The sequence below is a fragment of the Camelus dromedarius genome, chromosome 14, assembly GCF_036321535.1.
Source record: "Camelus dromedarius isolate mCamDro1 chromosome 14, mCamDro1.pat, whole genome shotgun sequence".
Taxonomy (NCBI): domain Eukaryota; kingdom Metazoa; phylum Chordata; class Mammalia; order Artiodactyla; family Camelidae; genus Camelus; species Camelus dromedarius.
This window is the reverse complement of record NC_087449.1, coordinates 18,919,534-18,943,817: the sequence shown is the minus strand read 5'-3', so window position 1 is coordinate 18,943,817 and position 24,284 is coordinate 18,919,534. Positions and strand designations below refer to the sequence as shown.

The 24,284-nt window shown below is 35.8% G+C and overlaps 1 protein-coding gene across 5 annotated transcripts in view; it reads left to right on the top strand.

The window, feature by feature from the left end:
• The window catches only part of LRRC7 (leucine rich repeat containing 7), a 430,080-nt gene that overhangs the window by 342,449 nt on the left and 63,347 nt on the right, over positions 1 to 24,284 (top strand). Inside the window, exons 17-22 of one of the 5 annotated variants that reach the window (XM_031465366.2) lie at positions 251 to 499; positions 5,208 to 5,408; positions 12,792 to 12,903; positions 13,116 to 13,296; positions 15,041 to 16,721; positions 20,489 to 20,629. In XM_031465366.2, coding sequence (XP_031321226.2) covers positions 251 to 499; positions 5,208 to 5,408; positions 12,792 to 12,903; positions 13,116 to 13,296; positions 15,041 to 16,721; positions 20,489 to 20,629 — 2,565 coding nt within the window. Of the gene's footprint in view, positions 1 to 250; positions 500 to 5,207; positions 5,409 to 12,791; positions 12,904 to 13,115; positions 13,297 to 15,040; positions 16,722 to 20,488; positions 20,630 to 24,284 lie in introns of those variants that run through there. The other 4 variants (XM_064493461.1, XM_064493460.1, XM_064493462.1 and 1 more) reach the window with 4 other exon arrangements.

The following is a 24,284-nucleotide window of genomic DNA, read 5'->3' as shown; positions in this document are numbered from 1 at the left end:
AGAGTATAATGCCCTACTTACAGTATTTAGTGTAGTATGAATGCTGCCTTGTGTGAAGAAATTGTGATCCGTTAGCTTTGTATGATATTGGTATTGTTTTAATACACAGAGTTAACACTAATATTCTAATGGTTGTTTTAAATGCATTACCCAGAATGAAAAAGAAAATCAAGAATAGAAAAATGATAAATGATAGTTTTGCTACAGTGCTCCTCTTTCTCCCAGAAAATGGAGATTCCTTCTCCCACAGGATCACTCCTGCCAAGCCCCCTGGGAAAGGGGCCAGCGTGGGATTACTCTCCAACCTGCCAGACTGTCTGGCGATTGCTGCACACCATGGGCCAGGTGTGATCAGCAGATCCAAGATATGCCCGTCCCCCAGAATGACCCACAGCTGGCATGGGGTTGTATAAGTGGCCTCCAGCAGGAAAGGAGCATGTGTACTCCATTGCCAGTTGCAGCACAATCCACCACTCTTCCCTCTCTAAGTGGCAGACAGGTAGGCCTAGGTGTTTGGGGTAGGAGAATCCCCTATGTAGAGGCAACCTTGGAACAGTGGTTTATGGGGTATGTTCTGCATGATTTGGGGTAAGAAATGTTGATCATATAGAAACCTATCAATTGCCAGTGTTTGATCCCAATTTAATTTCTTGTTCATTGACATTGGCAATGGGGTGGGGAGAACTGAGTCAGAGGGGAGGGAACATCATTGTGAGGTGCCATCTGGTGGGATATCTGGCATGGTTTTTGAGTTGAGTGCTTCATTTTTATTTATGTTTTAATTTTTAAAGATTTTTTAATTTAATTTAAAGTGTGGGAATACCAATAGTCGGGCAGAATGTTGATGACACTACTGATGCAATCTAAATTGTCCCCAGACATACACACTTATTTTTTAATAATATCAATTCTGGTGGAGATTAAATAACTAAAATTTGATTCTTAAAACAGCATGAGATTTGAATTGAAATTTGCTGAGAGTAGACTTTGTACACAAAGATGGACATCTGTTGAAAGGCATCAATTTTCCTTTAATTTGAAGGCACAGATAATGAGAATTCCTGTAAGAGAAGATTGGCTTGGGAGTTGTGGCAAATAGGGCTTCCTTATCTCAGTGGGTGGGATGTTTAAGAGTTTGATGAAAAAAAAAAAGTCGTAATGGGATATAAAAGAACACTATTTTTTTGGTAAGCTTTATCATCCACATGTAATGGACTAGATTCTTATTCTGTGTCTTATATTCTTTCTGCAATATAAGGCAAGGTGAGAATCCTTAATAAAAGTGCTATAGGTTTTCTATGTAAAATGTTCTGATTAATATCTAGAATAAGGTATTTAACAATTCATAACCAAAGCATTAACTATTATTTCTCTTACTGGAATTTACAATCAAATCAAATTAAAATTTAATCATTACACAAGAAAAGCATAGTTCTGTGTGAATTCAAGATATCATTTCTAAATCCCTTAGCTGTGAACAGCAATTCTTTCTTCAATGCTAAATCTTTGGGAGTCTCCAACATCTTGCAGCTGCTATTTGCATTTACTGCACTTTATTGAGATCTGAGATGTACATAATGTTGTGAAACACTTCTACTTTTCAAAATTAAAATAAAATAACATTTCAGTAAAAATGGTGCATTTTAATAAAATGTATATGTAAAATGAGCAAATACTTTATGGTGAGTGATAAAAGATTTAGATAAGAACATAATTGACAGATTTTTCCCACTTATGTGTTAGTAAATGAATTTACATATTTTTATCCCATGTTAGAATAATGGCATATTTATAGCCTATATATTTAGAAATATAAAGAAACTGCTTTTGTATTTGGACATTATTGAACTATTATTTTAATTGTGTTCATGATCATGTTTATTCATTTCTGAATCACATCACACTTGAGTTGGAAAATAGGGAGGCAAAACAATCTGTAAAAGCATATTTGATATGCTTTTACAGAACTTACAAACATATAGGATTATAAAATACTACAGTTTCATTTAAAAAGAAATAATAAAATACTGTGTTAGCTTTACATCTTAAAAAATTGAAATTATCTTAACTCATTAAAATTCACATTTTAGATTTACATCGTTTCTCCCACAAGACTGCACAGATATATGCTTCACCGATATCAGAGAACAGCTCTGAACCAAGTGACATTTCTGTAGCATAAACTTTGGAGTCAAAGACCTGAGTTTGAATCTGAGCATTTCTACCTGTAACTGTACGGCCTTCAAGTAACTTACACCATCTGGGTCCCTGCTTTCTTTCTGTAAAACGGGAGCAGATGCTACAATGGGTTGTGGAATTTAAATGATATTTATTTATAGTTGGTTACAGATTATTAATTAATTAATATTAGTCATTATAGCTGTTTATTATTCATTTATATTTAAATCAATATGGTAAATAATAAAATAAATATTGTTTATCATATAAATAACATAATAAATTAAATATCCATATAAAACATTTTGCATGGTGCCTGGCACATGGCAGATACTGAATAAATGGTAGTTGTTGCTGCATACAATCTGAAAAAAACTCCAGACAGTTACAGGTATTATGGTTAGACATTTATCTATTAGAACTAGATTGCCAAAAGAATCCAGATTTTAAAAATATGTAACTTAAGTCTGATACAAAAATGGTACATAATCTCTGCATAGGACTTATAAATTTTCAAAGAATTTTTCGCATTTATTATCTCATTTGAGCTCTAGGTTAACCCAAGATATTATCACTCCCATTTTACATGAGTAGAAACTGGACAGAAAGATTTGTGGCTGGTAGCTAGCTGGGGATAAACCTCCAGCTTAAATTTAGTTCTTCTGTCTTCAAGTTCAGTAAATTCTGCCAGGAGACTAGAAAGTGAGAAGCAAGGAGCTTATTGTATACGTGGAACAAATCCAAGTTTTATGAGACTGAAAGCTTCTGCAGTTTAGAGAGCAGCCTCTTTGAGGAAAAGAATAGAAAATAACCATGTAAATACATAAGTAGGACCCCTTACAAGGCTTTGGGAAGAGCCATGCAGGTGACAGACCCTAAAGTTTAAGCTTCATTAGCTTCATGGCATATTCATTTCTGCTTCTAGAGTTAAATATTTTTACAGAGATAAAATACCTAAATATATCCTGTTGATATGACCAAAGTATCATGTTAACTTGTTTATAAAATAACCATGCCCATCAGTAAGTAGTCATCTATTGTGTCGGATGAGACACAGCGTCTACAAATATTAGATTACATTATTCAATGAAGTACTTAATTCAGTTAAGAAAGAACACTTCCCATTTTTTGCCTTTGATTCATTTCGGAAGTGTAATTTTAGCGTTGATGACTTTTAAGGTGTGTAGAATTATAATTTAATGCCCTATTTGAAAATTATTTTTCATTCATGTACCACTAGCTATTAAAATTTTAAAATATTCTTAATTGGCATAACAGTCATACCATTCTACAATTTACATTTTTACATTTTTTAAATGTAGCTTTTTGACTTTTAGCCCTTTGATATCAAGTACTTTTAAACAAGTTCAACAATATAATTTAAAAATTAGATTTAATTTGTGATTAAAATTTCTAATATCAACTTAAACAGCAGATCCAAGAATGCATGCATCCCAGTGGACTTTTTTGTGGCATGGCTATCATTCTTTTTATGTTTATTTAAGAATGCATTATAAAATACCCTTAGATATATTTATGTTACACTCTAACAACTTATACTTTTTTTTCCTTTAAAGTCTAACTTCTTCTTAGGTTATATTTTTGTAGCTTTATTTCTATATATTATTAACTTTATTATTTGTTTCAGCATATTAAAGATTAAATTGTATTCAATAATACTTATACTAACAAAATTATCTGGTTTTTTCATCAGCTTTCCAAAAATTTATTGGAAAAATAATTTTGTATTTTTAGTACTGAAAGGAGTGTTAGAAATCATCTAGTGAAGTTCAGTCCCAGTATGTGATACGGACAGGGAGCTATAAGGAAGATGAAATGCTAGAATAACAAAGTTGATGGATTTGCTAAAACTGCAGATGAGCAAGAGTGTTTGAATTCATATTTATAATCCTCAGATCTATACCACCATCATAGTTTCTTACATCCCATGTGTTACATAGGTGTGTAGGGGTGGCTACGTGTGCACCCCACCCTCTCTCTCCTTTTATCTCTCATTTCCACTCTTCCTCTTTCTTTTCCGCCTTTTCCCTCCCCCAGCCCACTCTCGCACACACATTCCACAGCATATACTCACAATCACATAAACCATTCCATTTTGTGAAGTTGGTTCTACTCAGATGACAAAAGATATGACTACTGGAATAAACCAGGCCAAATAAATTTGCACCTTATTTTTCCTCCCACTCCCTTTTAATCAGCATGCAATATATATATATATTCCCTAAAGTCAGCTTGATACACCAAAAATGAATTCAAGAAGAGAAGTAAATATCTGGATAAATATAAGTCAACACTTACATATTTACCTAGACTATCTTAGACAATGTCCATGATTTTTCATTTCCCTTTATTGTGAGATATAATCTATAAAGCATGTTACTTTATAAGTTTATTTTATTATTTTATTTATTTATAAAGGCCTCCCTGAAGATATTTTTTTAGGTATTAACAAGAATTTGCTACCCTACCTTTTGATGTAGCATTCTAATTAACATAGAGCTGACACATAGTTGATAGCAGATACTGTCAACCCCCCATTTTTTTTAATACATGGTAACGCTACTTGTAAATCTTTTCGGGTCTCCTCTCATCCCCTGCATTGATAGTCCAAAGATATTTTTAGTGTCAAAATAATTACTTATAAATAATTGAGGTAGGGAAGGGAATAGCCTCTAAAGTATAAAAGCAGCTGATAGTAACTTGATTAAATGTTCAGACATTACCAGTCACTTCAGTGTTTGACCTGCTGCTATTTCAACCATCTACAGAGTAGGTCTAAAAAATCCAAAAATTATTTTTAATCTAGAAGGGTGGTTAGGGATGGGGAGAAGTCCCAGGAGGCACAATGTAAGAAGAACACTGTGTTCTGCTCTGCTGTACTGTTTTTCAGCCAGCTCAACACTCACTATATTGCATTTGGTTATACTGCTGCACGTAAAATGGAGTAGTTTTGTGAACATGCCTGCTGAAAGTATTTTTATGTTAAATTTCTTTTTATAAACTTCTAGGTTGAAATAAACCTAAAACGATATCCAACTCCTTACCCAGAGGATTTAAAGAATATGGTAAAATCTGTTCAAAATCTGGTGGGTAAGCCAAGCCATGGAGTGCGTGTTGAGAATTCAAATCCAACTGCTAATACGGAGCAAACTGTGAAAGAAAAATATGAACACAAGTGGCCTGTAGCCCCAAAGGAAATTACAGTGGAGGTATTTCAAGGTTATTGGTAATTGCCAGTGTGATTTGGATTTTTTAGAATTAGTAAATGATATGTTTTTTAATTGAATAGATCTTCTTTGATAAGTGCATTTTTTCCTAATATATAAATGAATCTTTTTACTCTTTCAAACTATGAGGGTTGCATTTAATAAATGACACCCTCATGGCCTAAAATCACTAATACAGCTCCAAAAGTTCCAATACACACAGAAGGAATAATTTACTCACCCAGCTAGGCCTGGCCAGTAAGTGCATTAAATCATTTTCTTTGTATTCCTTGACTACCCCAAACTTTCATTGTATGAGTCATTAGAAAAGACTAAATGAAGTGTTTTTTTTTTTTAATTTTGCAAATCTCAGGAAAATTCTTAATCAGATTTAGAGCTAATTTTTTTTAATGTTTTTGTGTTTGGGGAACACCCTTTGTAGGTAACACATGTATAAACAACAAAAAAGGGGCGATAACTTTAGCTTTATGGAATCTAACTATGTGAAGCTTAGTTCCTATATTTTAAAATGAATTAGATATCCTTATCAATTTATGTGGTCTGAAAAGAATTCAACTACATTTGTGCCACCTCTGTACTATCTCATCTACTCTTCAACTAATTTGATTATCATCTTTTTATCTTCATTAGAAACATAACTGGTATGAGTACACCTGGAAGTTCCTATACTTGCTGCTCAGAAATCTAGGTTAACAAAACTCTTTTACAAATCTACGTTCCAAAGCACCAGTTTGTTGCATTGATTAAACGCGAACTGTATATTTAGCACTGTGCTAAACACTGTGAGAGAGAGAAAAGAAATATAAAATGTGTGAATAACTCCTAATTTAGAGCCTAATCAGGTAAACTTAAGACAGATGAAGCAATTAGAGAACATATTATATAAAATAGGATAACATGGTTGGTTGCATGATGTAGAATATAATACTCTAAGAAATACTCTAAGAAATTGGAGAGGTAAGCAATCGTTGCCAATCAGTTTAAAAATTACGTGAAACAGGTTTAAGTTTGAATCACATATTAAAGATTGGGTGATTCTTTTAAAGTAAGAAAGAGAGAAAGGAACTCCAGGAGGTAAAGAGAAAAAAAAAGAAAAAAAGAAAAGCTTAAGCAAAAATAAACATGGTGTGCAGTGGGTGGTACCAGCCTGCCCCAGAAGAGAGGAATACAGCTGGATGTCTAGGGAAGAAATTTTAAGTAAATGTTCATTTTCATTGCTTTCTTCATTGTGCTTTTAAAATCGATATTATTGTACTTTTTTTCTTTCTTTTTTCATTTTTCTTATAAAAATCAGTATTATTGTACTTTTTTCTTCCCAAAATATTACAGATATGCTATAGCAAAGCAACAGACTTTTTTTTATCTCTAAGATAACTGCAATAATACGTAAAGGAGGAAAAGCGGTGTTTAGCAGATACAAACTACATAGACATATACTTTATATTTAGATCCCATGTCATCACAGTTTAACATCAAAATAACTGTGAGGTCATGAAAACCTATAAACTGAATAACTGTGCTAAAAAATAAGTAGATCCTAAAATTGTTCAATACAGGGATGGGAAAGGTGAGGCAAGGAGGCAAGGGAAAGATGGCTTTGGTCTTGAATTTAATAATAACCCGACAGCAGAGAAAAATCTTAAAATCGTCCCACAAGCACTTCAAGCTTAACAAATCCAAAATTAAATTTAATGTTTCCACCTCAAACTTGTTTCCGCTTTTATATTCCTGATCTTAATCTCAGCTGGCATCATTATCTATCAGTTCACTCAAACTAGAAATTTGGGAGATATCTTGGTTTATTTTCCTTCTTTCTCCCCACTTCCTACCCCTTCCAAATGATCACCAACACCTATACTTTTTCATCTAAGTATATCTCCTCTATCTCCTAAGGCCCTCAACTCTGTCTTGCATTTCTGTAAAAACTGTCAGTTTCTTGGCCTACCTTGTCCCCAGGCCCCCTCATTGCCTTGCTAATGGCACATCTAATCTTGCCTTCCTTAGCGCACTACAGTGACTTCATATTGCCTATCTAAACTTCTTAATTAGCTGCAGTAGTCAAGCTAAATAAGATTAAAGCACAACTTTCAGCTTTATATTTATTTCTGTGGTTCGCCCCACTTTCTTAGCTTTCTTCTACTGGCCTTTCCTCTTGAATAGAAATTTCCTTGATAATATCAGTACTTTTTCTAAAATTGAGATTCTAGAGCTTCTTTTTCCAACTTTAAGCCATCCTAGAGCAAGGAGAAAATGTTGCTTTCTGTATCATCCTCCCCTCTCAAATTACTGCATCCAAATTAAGGTGTCATACTCTATCTATTTAACTTCCAGATATAATAAATACAAATAACCAAGTGCTTAGATGATCAGTGAAAATGTCTTTATTTCAACCCGCACACTTGATTGTTAATTTCTCTTTATATAGGATGGATACTTTCCTTTCATTTATGCAAAGAATTATCCCATGGTCTTCTAAGCTTAACGTGTTGCTAATGAGAAATCAAATATCATTTTCTCCTTAGTCCTTTATATGTAACTAGTTGTTGATGGTTTATTTTTTGTGTTTCTCTGTGTGAGCTTCTAGATTCTTTTCTTAATCTCTGGCTATAGTTGCTCCTTAATATCCAGTCTTCCCTTCCTCCTTTTATAATAGGAACTCTAAAATTTAACTAGACACATGGCAGCCTAAACCAAGGACTACAATTTCCAGCATCCCTTGTAGCTGGGGTGATCATGTGACTAACTTTGGGCCAACTGGATGTGAGCAAAAAGTATGTATAGCTTTTGGAGTGGATCCTAAATGGAGAGAAATAAAAATAAACAAGTGCCTAGCTGATCAGTGTATGTTATGCATTGTTGTTATATATTTTGCGTGTGTATGCCATTCTTGAGGCATCATTATTTAGATCATACTGCCAAGAATGTGGAAGAGGGTATCGCACACTGTGTAATATACTTATCCATGCGGTTAAATATGGAAAACCAAGAAAAAACAAATAGAGGTAGGTAGAACCAGAAGCAGAAAACAGGGGGAAAAAAGGTAAATAGATTATGTATGTAGTAGAGTAAGAGAGAAAAGGAAAAATAAATCAGCGCTTGTTGATCACTTTCTATTTGTCAACCCTACGCCAAGAGTTTTAACACATGTTATTCTAGACAGAGAATATGGCCAGAAGAGCCATAAGGACAAAGGAGGGCAGAGAGATATGAAGGCTCCAACTGCCCCACTTCCCTTCATACCTGCCTGTGGAGTTTGCATTTGTTCTTCCCCAGTGTCTTAGTCCATCTGGAATGCTATAACAGAATACAGTAGCCTGGGTGACTTAGAGACTTTTCTTTTTAAGAAGCCATATTTTATTTATGTGTAAAAATCAAAGCTCAAGAGACTTAAAAATCAAAATTTCAAAGGCTGAAAGCTATCAGGGGTTAGTATACAGTTAGAGCCAGGTGCTGACCATTGGTCTCTCAGTCACTAAAGGCAAAAACATTTATTTCTCCCAGTTCCAGAGGCTGGGAAGTCCAAGATCATGGCACCGGCAGATTCAGCGTCTAGTGAGGGCCCACTTCCTGTTTCATAGATGGCCATCTGTGACCTCACATGGTAAAAGGGGCCAGGAAGTCCTCTGGGGTCTGTTTCATGAGGGTACTAATCTCATTCATGAGGGCTCCACTCTCTGACCTAATCACTTCCCCAAAGCCCAGCCTCTAAGTACCAACACATAGGTTTCAACATATAAATTTGCGGAGGACACAAACATTCAGTCTATAGCACTCAGTTCTTTGTATGGCTAGCACTTCCTCATCCTTCAAATTTCAGCTGAAAGATTACCTCAACAGGATGGGCTTCTCTGATCACTTTGACCAGTAGAACCCTCTGATTTTGTCCAACACATCACCTTGTTTGTTAGCATTTAAATATAACAGAAACATTTCTGATTATTTTGTTAATTAGCTTCAGATACTGAGTTTGATGAGGCAGGGACCATCTGTCTTGCCCACCATCATCCTCTCAGCGTGGAGCACAGTGCCTATTATGGAACAGAGGTGCAAATGACTGTTGAATAAGTGATTGACTGGTACCATCCATTGTTGTAACCCTGGTAGTATGTCTGACTCTTCATTCAATTAGAAGTTGATTGAAGGCAAGGACAGTTTCTCTGAGTTTGTTGAGTGAATGATTGATTTTTGGCTACCTTACCTATCCACATTTTATCACCTGTGTGTTGAATAGCATGTGTTCTAGCAATAACAATCCACAAATGGCCAATAAAATGAAATCTCTCTTGACTCTGATGATCTAATGCATTTATAATTTGCATATTAATATAATAGCATGGGTAGAGGTAAAATGTGATGGAAAATATTGTGGAATGAGGAAGGCAGGGAAAGAGGAGGGAAAGAAGGAAGGATAATGGTACAGTGACATAAAATAAGTACAGTCCAGAGGTTCCTAAACTCTTGGTACACAAATGCCTTTAATGTCTTAGTAATTTTGTTACAGTGACCCTAAACCAAAAGAAATACCTAGCTGTTAATTTAAGTTGTCAGGTCTGAGCAATTTAATAAACATATATGCCCTACTTCATGGTTACTTGAAAAATAATACACATAAATTGAAAGAGAAAATAATATTTTTATTTCATTCTTAAATAACCAAAACTATGTACTAATGGAATGTGTGCACCTGTTGTACATCACCTACCTTCTCAAATTTTGGAATCATATTGGATACTACAACTTTAATTTCTGTTTCACATTGATTTTCCAGTGGCACTTGATGTTTTTTCACAACCACCACCAAAAACTCAGATTCATTCATAGAAATAGTCGCAAAAGCTTCATCTACTTTTCCAACATGAACTTAATTCTACCACCCTATTTATAAAAGATTTTATAGAGGCAAAATCAATTATTAATTTCCTTTGTTGGGCAGTTAACTTTGTTCTGTGAAACTCATTTGAGAAGTGACATTTTCTTAGCTTAGACAATATAGCATATCCAGCACCACATCACCTTCAGGAAGGACAGATCCCAATTCAAATCCTGGCTCTACCACCTATTAACTTTGTGACTTGGAATGATTACTTTACCTCTTTGAGCTTCCATTTCTTTATCTATAAAGCAAAGATGATAATAATAAATAAAATTAAATAATAAATAACAATATAAAATAAGGTTGTCAAAAATAGACTCAGACATAGAAAACAAACTTATGGTTACCAAAGGGGAAAGAGGGGGGGAATAAATTTGGAATTAACAGATCCACACTACTATATGTAACATAGATAAACAACAAGATTTATTATAGAGCACAGAGAACTATATTCAATATCTTGTAATAACCTATAATGGAAAAGAATCTGAAAATGAATATATAGATATTTATAACTGAATTACTTTACTATATACCTGAAACTATACTTCAATTAAAAAATAATTTTAAAAAATGAGGTTATCTTTTAAATAATCAACAGGGATAATATGCAATGTTTAGCATAGTAGCACAATAGCAGACATGTAATAGATTCTCCATAACTGATTGCCACCACCACCACTACCACCATCATCATCATCATTATTTTGTTCATAAAGATAAGAGAGTCTAGCTGGATCAGTGTAAAGCCATTATATTTGCCTCACTATTAGTCCTCCACCTAGGTGGAGGGTCACAGAATTCTGAGGAAGAGATTCAAATTCATTGTTAGCTGCTGTCATTCTTCCTAGTCTCTAGGGCTCTTGTGATTCAAAATAGAAATTCTTGAACAGCCAGAGACTTGAATTTGAGTCAAATAGCTACAGCTACATGCAGAGCTCCAGACACAATTTTGGGATACTAGTGTGAATATTTGATCTATACATACAAAATTAACTTGAATACCGACTGTGTAAGGCATAAGAAAAAAAAAGTGAAACCCTTAATTATATTTCCATTTCTGTACTTATACAACTATTTTGTTTCTTTGTTTGTTATTGACTGAAGCAATGTGCTTTTACTTCTATATGAAAATAAGAATATTTCCTTCCTAAAATATTATTTTAACCAATAAGTTATACTTAGATTTATAGACTGTTAATACTAGATAGAAATTTGCACTAATTCCTATTATTTATTACCTTCATTTTATTGATAAATTGAGTAAGATCTAGAGAGTTACAGTGACTTTCTCAAGGTATTCTGATTAATAAATGATAAAGCAGGACTAAAACAGAAATATGCCACTCTGTAACTAATTTCTTTTTAAAAAGTCTTAACATTTTATTGCCTTTCATAGTACCATTTCTCAAATTTGCATCTGCTTCTACTTATGAATTTCTCCAAAGGTGTGTAAAGACTTTTATTCTTTAGTCTGTCAACTTAAAACTTTATCATAAGTTTCTTATGCTAAACCTTTGAAATAATTTTCAAATTCATGAAAACATAGATTTTCCTCTTCACCTCCAGAACTTCCATCAACTCCATTCTCTTTCCTATTCCTCTTCATTCTTCTTTTTTTTTCTCTTTTTTCTTTATGTGGGGGGGGGGTAATTGGGTTTATTTATTTATATTTGGAGAAGGTACTGGGGATTGAACCCGGGACCTCATGCATGCTAAGCATGCACTCTACCGCTGGTCATACCTTCCTCCCTTTCCTATTCCTCTTCAAATCTAATATTGCATTTTAAGTCTCCAGCGTGCTCACAGCTGAGCTCACAGCTGAGCTCACCAGAAGGCAGTCATGTAAGTGAAGATCATTGGACTAGAGCCCAAGAATCCTGCCTCCACACTGAATCTCTGTCTAATTATCTGCGTGAGCCTGGGCCTCAGTCTCAGAATCCACCTCTAGGAAACAGAAGGATTGGACTATCTGATCTTTTAGTCTTCTTCCATGGCAATATTCTTCTTAAAAGATATACCCAGGTCCAGTTGGTCAGTGATATACTTTCCTCTTAGAACTCTTAGAAGAGTTCACCCCTTAAAACTCTTACATGTTATATATTATATATGCATGTACTGTCTTACTCATATATGACATCATAATTCAATCCTGTGTTAAGAGTTGTATCTCATCTCCCTAACTAGATTGTAAACTCCCAGAGAGTGACATTTTGTCTTTCTTTGGAAACTCCACAGTTCTTTGCACAGTGCCAGGCATATAAAGAGCTTTCAAAAAATGTCTGATGAATAAATGGACTCATTTAAATTAGAGAAACAAAAAATTATAGCCCTTATCTCAGAGATAACATATGACTCACTTCTCCTAGTGCACCAAGTGAATTACTTTCGAGAGCCCCATCTTAGATCTGAGCCAAATAAAGATATTGCCACCTTGGTTAACCAATGTTTAAATGTTTGCTTTCCTTGTCCTATATTATTATATCTCTCAGGATTCTTTTGTTCATCCAGCTAATGAAATGAGGATTGGGGAACTTCACCCTTCATTAGCTGAGACCCCTCTGTACCCACCCAAACTTGTTCTGCTAGGGAAGGACAAAAAAGGTAACATTGTGAACCTGATGTGGAAAATATGCCACAAATGCATGTGCATGATGAATCACCAGTTGTAAATTATGATACACCATAGTCTATAGAAATATTTTACAAATATGTATTTCTAACATTAATTGGTATGCTGTTTTTCATACTTGCTTTTCTGTGCTTGTATTTGTCACTGTTTATTGCGGTATAATATTTTCCCCTTTACATTTCAGAATCAACTGATGAGTCTGAAGTTGACAAAACTCACTGTCTGAATAACAGTGTTTCCTCAGGCACTTACTCAGACTACTCGCCTTCCCAGGCTTCCTCAGGATCCTCTAATGCCCGGGTTAAAGTGGGGTCCTTGCAGACGACAGCTAAAGATGCAGTACATAATTCTTTGTGGGGTAACAGGTGTGTTTAGAATTCCCTCTTTTCTGTTCCCAAATGCTTCTTTTCAGCAACTTTTTAAAAATGGAATCTTCTTAACTTTGGAATTGTATTCAGCACATGAGAAGCACAGAAGACAGAAGGGTCAGGTAAGCAAATGTAGTCCCCCTGAGATTTCCAAGAGTGGGTGACTCCATTTTACACAGAAAAAAACCATTGCTTAAGGGAGAGATGGTAGGAGATTAACAGGTTGAAATGACAGAATAGTAAGTTTTTCAAATCAGAAATTGTGTTTGCCCAACACTTAACTTTGACACATTTGCACAGTCACCATCCAGAATGGTGTTATGCATTAAAGTAAGATGCATGGAAAACACTAATGTGCCTCGTACAGAGCAAACATTCAATACATTTTTCATCAGCACCTTCATCCTCATCATTTTATCACCACCTGGAAAAGTTAGACTGTAAGTAAAAATGTTTAATCTTTCCACAATGGCTCCTACTCTGTATTACTTCCATTTTGCAGATCAAAATCAAAAGCCATGGAGCGCAATAAAGCGATTCAATGAGGTAATATTTGCCCAGCTCTGATTCCCTTGTTTTGTAACTTGTTGATATGTTTTACACTTCAAATAACAAATAAAAATTATTTTGTAATATAAGTGATCAATGAGTTTTATGCATATTTTATTGATAATATCACTACTGTTAGCAATATATTCTTTGGTAGTTGATGAGTAATTATTTCTACTCATTGATGCCCATGATAAAAACCTTAACTCTTTGAGTTTATAAATTCATTATTTGTTATACAAGCTGAGACTGACTTAGGTACTTTTGGAAGATACCTTCTAAGTGCACTTTTTTTTTTCCAATTTAGCAAAAGCACTTAAGTCTCTCACTGATAAAAGATATATAATTCAATATCATGAGTGTGCAAATGGATAAGAATAAACTTAGAAAAATGAGCATCTTCTAGAGATACTGTGGTCACTGGAATATACATGCCAATGACCAAAAGTCAGAATATAATATGTAATATAATTTACACTCTACAAAAAAAATATATTAATGTTTTCCCTATACAATGGATTCAATATCTTTCAATACTTGGCCTTCAAATACGTTATTTGAAGACAAATTTTGGGCTCATTCACTATTTCAAGCATTTATAAGAAAGATACTCTCAACCAATAGTTTGGAAATATATTGAATCCGAAATTCCAGAGATAGGGACCAGGGATCAGGTGGTTCTAATTGTCAGACTCATTTCAGGACCATTACTGAAAACATCTATATTTTATTTATTCATTCATTCATTCATTCATTCATTCAACAAATATATTTTTAATACCTACTGTGTACCAAGCACAACACTAGGCCTGAGGAGAAAAAAGCCTCTGCCCTCATGACTTTATATTCTAGCAGATGACACAAGGCAATGCACGATAAATATAACAGGTAAGTAAATTATGTATGTTAGAAGGTGATGATTACCGAGAAGAAATGTAAGTTAAAGTAAGGTAAAGGGGTAACTTTTTTGGACATGAAATAGTAATGCCATTTTAATCATAAGTGAAGTGTGGATGAATGATCAGTTAAACAAAACATGGCGGCATTCTTTTTTTTTTTAATTGACGTATAGTCGGTTTACAATGTTGTGCCAATTTCTGGGGATGGTGGCATTCTTGCCTGCTTATTCTCTTTCTGGCAAAGGCCCAGATCTTCCTCATTTTCATGTTTCTTCTTCCCATTGTGTTTGCAGGATTGCGCCGTCTTTCCCACAGCCTCTTGATGCAAAGCCATTACTCAGCCAGCGGGAGGCTGTTCCCCCAGGGAATCTACCACAGCGTCCTGATCGGCTGCCAATGAGTGATGCTTTTGCTGACAACTGGACTGATGGCTCCCATTATGATAACACAGGGTTTGTTGCAGAGGAGACCACGGGCGAGAATGCCAACAGTAATCCTCTCCTAAATTCAAAATCTAGAAGCACATCTTCTCATGGACGCAGGCCTTTGATTAGGCAGGACAGGATTGTCGGTGTTCCCCTGGAACTTGAGCAGTCTACACACAGACACACACCAGAAACAGAAGTGCCTCCTTCCAATCCTTGGCAGAATTGGACCAGAACCCCTAGTCCTTTTGAAGACAGGACTGCTTTCCCTTCCAAATTAGAGACGACCCCTACCACCAGCCCGTTGCCTGAAAGGAAAGAACACATACCAGAACCTGCTGAAACACCTAGTCCTTTCTCTCCAGGAGTCCCGTGGGAGTATCACGATTCCAACCCCAACAGGAGTCTCAGTAATGTCTTTTCTCAAATCCACTGCCGCCCAGAATCTTCTAAAGGTGTTATTTCCATTAGCAAAAGCACAGAGAGGCTTTCCCCACTAATGAAAGATATCAAGTCCAATAAATTCAAAAAGTCACAGAGTATCGATGAGATTGACATTGGCACATACAAGGTCTATAACATACCGTTAGAAAACTATGCCTCTGGGAGTGATCACTTAGGAAGTCATGAACGACCAGATAAAATGTTGGGACCAGAGCATGGTATGTCCAGTATGTCTCGAAGCCAGTCGGTCCCAATGCTGGACGACGAGATGCTAACGTATGGAAGCAGTAAAGGGCCACAACAGCAAAAAGCCTCCATGACAAAAAAAGTCTATCAATTTGACCAAAGCTTCAATCCCCAAGGAGCAGTGGAAGTTAAAGCTGAAAAGAGGATACCGCCCCCTTTTCAACCCAACTCTGAGTACATGCAGCAGCCCGGCAAAAACATCGCCAAGGATCTGGTTAGCCCGAGAGCTTACAGAGGATACCCACCAATGGAGCAGATGTTCTCCTTTTCTCAGCCGTCTGTCAATGAGGATGCTGTGGTAAATGCCCAGTTTGCAAGCCAAGGTGCCAGGGCCGGCTTCTTGAGAAGGGCTGACTCCCTGGCGAGTTCCACAGAAATGGCCATGTTTAGAAGGGTCAGTGAGCCTCATGAGCTGCCTCCGAGTGACAGGTACGGCAGGCCCCCATACAGGGGAGGTCTGGATCGCCAGAGCAGCGTGTCAGTGACTGAGTCCCAGTTCCTGAAAAGGAATGGCAGGTATGAAGATGAACACCCTTCATATCAAGAAGTGAAAGCTCAGGCGGGAAGTTTTCCAGTTAAAAACCTTACCCAGAGGAGGCCACTGTCTGCAAGAAGCTACAGTACAGAGAGTTACGGTGCCTCCCAAACCAGGCCAGTTTCAGCTAGGCCTACTATGGCAGCTCTTTTGGAAAAAATACCGTCTGACTATAACTTGGGTAACTATGGTGACAAGCCATCAGATAACAGTGATATAAAGACGAGGCCCACTCCTGTGAAGGGAGAGGAGAGCTGTGGTAAAATGCCTGCAGACTGGAGACAACAGCTGCTTAGACATATAGAAGCTAGAAGGTTAGACAGGGTATGTTTGGCATTTCTCTGTAAGAATATCCCTCCTGCCTTTAGTTTTGCTTTATTGGCATTTCTAAGCACATGGAGTGAAGCATGAATGACATGAATGAATAGACGATCAGCATTTCATTTATCTCTATATTGTGGGGAAATTGATCATAAGAGTGTTTCATGGATATTGTTGAATGCTCTTTGAGAGTCCATAACCTGTAGGTGAATAATTTATCAAATCTATCCTAAATACGGTTAGTAAGACAGAATTCAGCTCATATGTGGGATGGTGCTTCAATTGCTTTCCAGCCATTAAGGCACAATTCCTCTCCTAGGACACAAAACTGTTCTCTAGTGACCTAAAGAGTATGATTTGTATTGCATCCATAAAAAGTGAGTATTTTGCCCCTTTCTGCACCGACTCATTTATATTAAAGTCAGACCTAATTTGTTTATAAATTCTGCATTTAGTTACTGCTATGGGACCACTGAAGTTATTACTTCTAATGAGCAATAATCTGCCCAGCAAGAAACAGGAAAATGAAATAAGCAGAGATTGAATGCCCTCCTACACATTATTTTATTTAATGAAAATCCTGCCACTTAGAATGTCGGTTTTCATATAGAAAGAAATGTTTAAATTCAAGTCATACATACTAGAGACAACAAAAATAGATGATATTTGTATGAAGACTACAAATGTACAAATTAGTGTGTACATTGTGGCAAAGAGACAAAGGGAGATTAATCCCAATTCAGTTAAAAATTGAGTCACAACAGATCGTGGAATGCATAGTCACTGAAGAGACTTAAAAAAAATTCTATAAGGTCTAGAATTACTTTTTGTTGCCATTTGTGTCTCTCTAAGAGAAATCTGGTATTTCATTTTCTAAAACTATGATCAATTGACCATCATCACTGAGTGTCCTTTGTGGTTTTGGTATAGAGGGCTTTGTGTGCTCTGCATTGACCTTAGACTCTTAAAAGTCCCTTTTGTGAAAATAGGGCCTTTTGTTCTCATTTTCTAGGTTTAATGCTCAGTGTAAATGGGGGATCTGGGTAATAATATACCATTAGAATGTTTCACTCAGTAGTTTTATTATTTTATTTGGTGTCATGCTAAAAGTGCAGGTCACTGCATTTATTATATATTTTCTTAATGTTGAATTTTATGTTTTCAGGTGTACTCTTAAAAATAATTATATTGTTTGTAGGTCGTGTCTACATGACAAGAAAACTATTTATAAGGGGAGTGAACTAGTAAATGTGGGTGTGGGTGTTAGTTTCTCAATGTGGAAATTGGTCCTGCCTTGCAAAATATTTCATCGGAATGTCTGTTTCAAATAGGTGTGCTCAGTCCCATTGAAGGGAGCCTCATCAAAGCCTCATGACTGGCTGTCAGTGGGAGACACCTGGTCGGTTGTCACCATGCCTTACCTCAAGTTATACCCTCCATGTAGACAGATAACTTGGAGGGCGAAAATATTTGGGGCCAAATAATACAATACAGTTTGGGAACTCTGGCCTCGTGTAGACACGACCATACGTAACAGGGTAAGATGAACTAGCCAAGAAAGGTTATAAGAAGCTTTTCAGAACGTATATACAATGACTAGTAATTTGAGGCAACAGAAGAATGAGTGAAAACCAAGCATGAAAAAGAAAAGACAAAATTCTATGTATTTGGTACCATCATTTATTTACTAGTTTCCCAGATAAATGGTTCCTTTCCTTCTATCAGAGCTACTGAAAAGTTGATGACTCCTCTTGTTGGAGCAGGAATTTGGAGGGAGGAAAATAGGACCAGGGGCGGGGGCTTTGGATCAGCAGAAGTCTGGAGGCCCTGCCAGATAACTTAAAAGTAAACGCGTGTGTATTTTCCATTGCTGTGATAACACCTCCCTTTTTAATTAGTCTTCGTATGTCCCGTCTGTTTATAATTCCCTAGGCCTGTCTTTCACTTTTCAGAGTAATTTCAGTATATGTTCAATAGTTTCTCATTTAATCCCAAGAAATTAAATTACCTGACAGTGTTACTTCAAATCCTCGAATCCCAGTAACTTTTCTTTCCCCCTCTCAATTGAGTTCCTGAGCTATTCTTAAGCTATTCTTTTAAGCTATTACTTAAAACTTAAGCTATTCTTTTAAGCTATTACTTAAAACTTCAAACAAGATAAACTCAGGATATGGGAGCACAGACATGTTATGTAAAATTGGTTTTGACGTAGCCATTGTGCTTAACGTTCTGTCCAAAGTCAGACTGCACCAGACAGTGTGCTTCCTTCCCAGTGAAATTTAGTTGAGCGATTTGAACCCTGGAAATCAGACAGTTATGCTAGAAACTACAAGAAACTACCTAGAAGCCTGGACATTGGATAAGTTTAACAATTCAGCATAATGTTGGTTAATGATCTTGCTCAGTGTTGACCTTGGAGAGACAGCTCCAAGTACTGACCTAGATAAAAGATCCTTGTTTTCTCCTTTGACTTAACCTCAAGGCTCCTGGTTCCACTACAGAGCCCCGCTTGAGAGAATTTAAAACATGGATGCATATGTCTGAGATTGCTACTCTTCCAAAGGAGCTGAGAGAGCACTAAATTGGAGTAATTTTAAACATTAAGGAATCATTCAAGTGCTAGGTTGAAATGTTGAGTGTCTTTTTCAGTTTTGGCATGGTGAAAATGAGGAATCTCTGGATGAAATAATCAGAGACCATAACAAATATGATTGGTAACCAAGCACACCATAGGAGTCTTTCTGTTGAGTTCAGTGAAATTCTAATGCTAAAAATCACCTCTTTGCAAATAATGCCCTCAGGATAGAATAGTTACCTACTGTCAATGTTTAACAGTATCCAGTTTTTAAAAGTGAACTAAGTTAGCTTCTGCAGATTTTTTTTTCAAATTAAGAGAATTACTTAAAAGGGCCAAATGCTGTCAATTATTACATTTGCATAATAGGTGGAAAGTGGAGATTGTACTGATGGAAACTATTTGATCACAAGGTAAACAAAATGTTTTAATTTTTAAATGAAGTTCTTAGAAAAAAAAGTGAACTACCTATCAGACATTTGGAATAACTTTAGATGCACCTGTTAAAGGTTAGCCACAATGCAGCTATCACCATAGTGTTCTGTAGGTATTTATATCAGATAACCTTAATAGTTCAAATCATAATTCCTTTAGTTTCATTATGAATTTTCTCCAGTATAATTTTTAAGAAACAAAAAAAATTAGAGTATTTGAATTCACATACTACCTGACTGGTTTAAACTAATCAGTAAATTCAGTCAGGCAATGGTCAGATTAATGTTAGCTTTAACATTGCAGTGCATTCGTTTTAAGGCAGATTAGAAACTAGTATTGGTCTTTTCTAAGTGATAATCTCACAATCTGAAAGAGACCATGAGATTTGCAGCTGACAAAATTTGATTAAGACATCACTGTTTGAATTGTTAAATTAATGGACCACCACCGATGAACGTTTGTCCAGAGTCACTACAATCATAATATATGAGAGCGGTTTTACGCCTTTGAGTTAGCAGCAAATTTAAAACAGAATGTTATCTTTGCTTTTTGTCTTTTCTGTAGTTTTGAATGGTACTCATTATGTGCATAACTAACACTGTTTACTGTATGCTTTTGTCTGATCAAGTGCATGTTTAAAAAGGAAAGTTACTGTTTGCCTGCTTAAAGTTAAATGTTATAAATTTAAACATGTTCATGTAATAATCAGTTTGTTGAGCATGTGTTCACATCCTGTCACATGATTATTTCCTCTACTCAGAATGCTGCTTACAAACACAACACAGTTAACCTTGGCATGCTGCCCTATGGAGGTATTTCAGCAATGCATGCAGGCAGAAGCATGACTTTAAACTTGCAGACTAAGTCTAAATTTGATCTACAAGAACTACCTCTTCAGAAAGTAAGTATGGACTGCCCTACATGTGTCAGCATACCAAAGCCAGTTAATGTTGTTTGTTCACATAATGTGTTTAGGCTGTACATACAACCCTGCTTAGAGACTCTCAGGAGTCCAGAAAGCACAAGGGCGAATAATGTAGAGCCCAAACTCTTAGCTGCTAAATGAATATGTATACCTAGACTGATTTCTCAGGTTCCTGCTTAACAGCTTTGCTTTTTGGATTGAGCAGGTACATGGCTTTTTGTGTTGCTTTAAGACTCATTTTTCTTATTATTCATTTTTTCTTTTAATCTTTGTTTTTTTTTCTTTTGTGTGTGTGTGTATATATATGTATATATACATAGATATGTATGTGTATATATATACATATACATTTTTTTCACTTTTTTGGAGACAGCCCTATATTATCTTGCTGATGCATTCTGAGAATAGAACTAGAAATTATTATTGGATTTCAGTTTATTCCTTTGGAAAAGACATAGAGCCTTAAATCAGAATAAAAATTAAGTGGCTGGCATTTCTAAAAGCTTCTTCGACCCATTTTCTTTGTGGGAAATATTATGTAGAAGTGAAACGTGAGAAACAAATGTGTGACTTAGCTAGCAAATTGTTACGCATCCTGGGTCAGTGAAAAAGTAGTAAGTTCACATCGTTTTATAAATGAAAATGTAGGCTCATTTGAAAGGGAATATACTGTAAGAGGAAACACTTCCATTGTCAAAGGAACATTTCTGCTTGTTTTATTCAAGCAAGATAGAGAATGTACATTTTACCTGCTTAAATTGATTAATGCTGTCTGTCTTAGTTACATTTCGATGGAGACTAATGAGGGATTTTCACACAATATGTCATTATGACTATATTATTAATACAGTCATTTGCCTAGTAAGTTTTCATGAAAAAAAAGCAATGCAAAAGTAGGGGTAACAAAATGATGGTAACCTCCAAAAACTCTTCTCTTAATAAAATTAATGAACATATGGAACAAACTCCCATCCCAGTAGAATGAGGTTCATAAGAACGCATATTTTATTGTCAAATTATACTTAATAACAATCCCTAACTCCAGAGAGTTTGCTTCCTGCTGAGTAGAATAATCAAATCAAAGAGACATTTATATTCAGTTTTTTTTTTAATCACCCATGATCACTCTGGAAGAAAACAAAAACTAACTACATTGAGGACATTTGAAAGTTATTGATCCTGTCCACAGTCTCCTATTGCAGGATCAGTGAGTGGTATGTGGGTAATTTTCTCTCCAGGGAGAAAAACGAGGCTCTGATTTGTGGTGTTTGTCTACCTCAGTGATAAAATGCTCTCTCTCTGGCCAGTGTCACAGTAGTAACTTTACATCACTGAACTCAGCATAGCGACTGAGCTAGCACAGGTCGGCTCCAGCACACTGCTGTCAGTGAGACCCTCCTGTTTTAATGCAACCTGTGCTTCATGTCCTCTCAGATGCCCAGGGCTCTCATCTCCGTCCTAACAAAACCAGTGTTCAGAAAGGCTTGAAACTTACTTGCACTAAGGAGCAGACAAGCTATCAGTACTTACATAGGCACCTTTCCTGGAGGGCTTGGCAATTAAATATAAATCAAACTCTTAAACTCCAGTGATGGACTTTCAAAATGCAGATTAGAGAGATTTTGGTATGAAAGAAGCTATTGCTTGAACTCCTTGAATAAGGCTAGTCTCTTATTTTGCTTACTTTTTAGCCCTATTTTCCCATCAATCTACAGAATAATATAAATTTGTCAGTGTCTGAAAAATGGTACTACACTTGAAGCACTGTTTCCCAATGTCTAAGTTATTGTCCAGATATAAATTAGGTACCTCTGTGTTGCTATATTAATTTTATGATGTTGTTTGGGGTGCCCTGGAGAATGGATTCATTAGCTATTGCTGTAGCTCTAAGACAATTTATATGGCAGAGTTATAATATTTGGAGACGCTTCAGCCTTCCTCAGTTGGGCACAGAGATGATCCAGAGGAATTTTCTTTGGAAACTACATTAAATTGCAAACCAAGAATTCAAGTATTGAAAGAGTCTCTCTCAGAATGAATTATCATCAGTATTTTATTATCCACATCAAGAAAAAAAAAAAAAAAAAAGAAGAGGGAAGGCAAGAGATGGGAAAGGAACAGTCAGGGCAACTACTCTATTGCTCCCGAAAGATTTCATGACCCAAACGATCTGTTCAGGCCTATAAACTGTAGGCATTTAGGCATTTGGGACAACTTTCCTACCCTGACGCTTATCAGGGATCTTATCAGGTGTGGGCACTGGGTGCTTAATCAGTTTCAAGAATACTCCAGGCTCTTACTCCTCCCAAGGATTCCAGTCTGAGTCTCTGCCCCCTCACCTTTGTGCTCAAGTGCATCTCTTCTGCAGAGCTTCTTAATCTGAAAATAGGTTTGACTTTTCCACCAAGCTTTAGGGTCAACCTCTCTCCAGATGAAGCCCCTCAGATTCTCCCTTCTTAGCGCCACTGACCATTGATAACTGGTCCTATGATTGAGGCTGTTTCCTGGAACCCTTCTCACCAGGAGAGGAAATAGGCAAAAATTATTGTCCTTTGATTTACAAATGCATAAAAATATATTATAACACTTCTGTCTTGCTACTTAAGATAATAAAAATCAGTATCAGCTATTTGAGGTACCATGACAGCCCCTAAATGTTTGTCAGCCATGAAAATTGGACTAAAATATAGAGTAAGATGAAAATATAAACATTTTCAGTAGATAAAATTGGCAAAACTGTTCATTCTTCTGTGGACATCCTGGAGCTGTCTTTTTATTCATAAAATTCTTGAATGAGAATACTGGCTATCTTTAAGTAGGTGCTGTGGTAAATAACTCTGGGGTGCCTTAGGAAGAATGAATGTAGCATTCTAAGGAATCTGAATGAAAGTTTTCGCATATTACCAGTTAAGCACTGGAAATGGAGTTGCAGCATATTTTGTATGGTGGTCCCTTCCCCAGGGAACATTCAAGCATTGAAATCCAGACCCTTTCCCCACATGCTCTGCTGGGAAGACTTACTTCTTGTAAATAGGAAACAAGAGCACCTTTTTGTATTTTGTTACACTGAGACTGTCTTTTTGCAAGGTATGTACCCAGAGAGAGCACCTTTATGTGATTCCTACCTCATCACCCCTCCATGATGATAACTGTCAAAAAGGCACTGTTTGTGCTACCTAAGGTCCTGACTCAGCACATTATTTGTTTTTTTGGTTTGGGATATTTTTAGGTTACCAAAACATACCGAATTATTATTTATTAATTTTTTGTAAACAAATTTATAATAAAATAATGAAAGGATATAACTATTTTTAAATGAAGATTAAAGAACTCTGCACTTGACTTACGTGGATAAAAAGAAAAGATTCTCCCAGATTTTGCTTTGTGTTTTGAATATTTCTATCTTTTTCGTATTTATTACATTTTAGAGCAACTGTTGTACATTTTTCATGGATTATGAGCTAAATATAGGTTTTATTACTATAAACAGTAAATTACATTTTCTATGGTAATTTTATAGAAACTCTTATGATGATAACAGAATGCAAATAAATACAACCACAAAATTAGCTTAAAAATATAACTTCCTTTAATGTTTTCATTTTTTAATGCTTATTCTAATTTCCTAAAA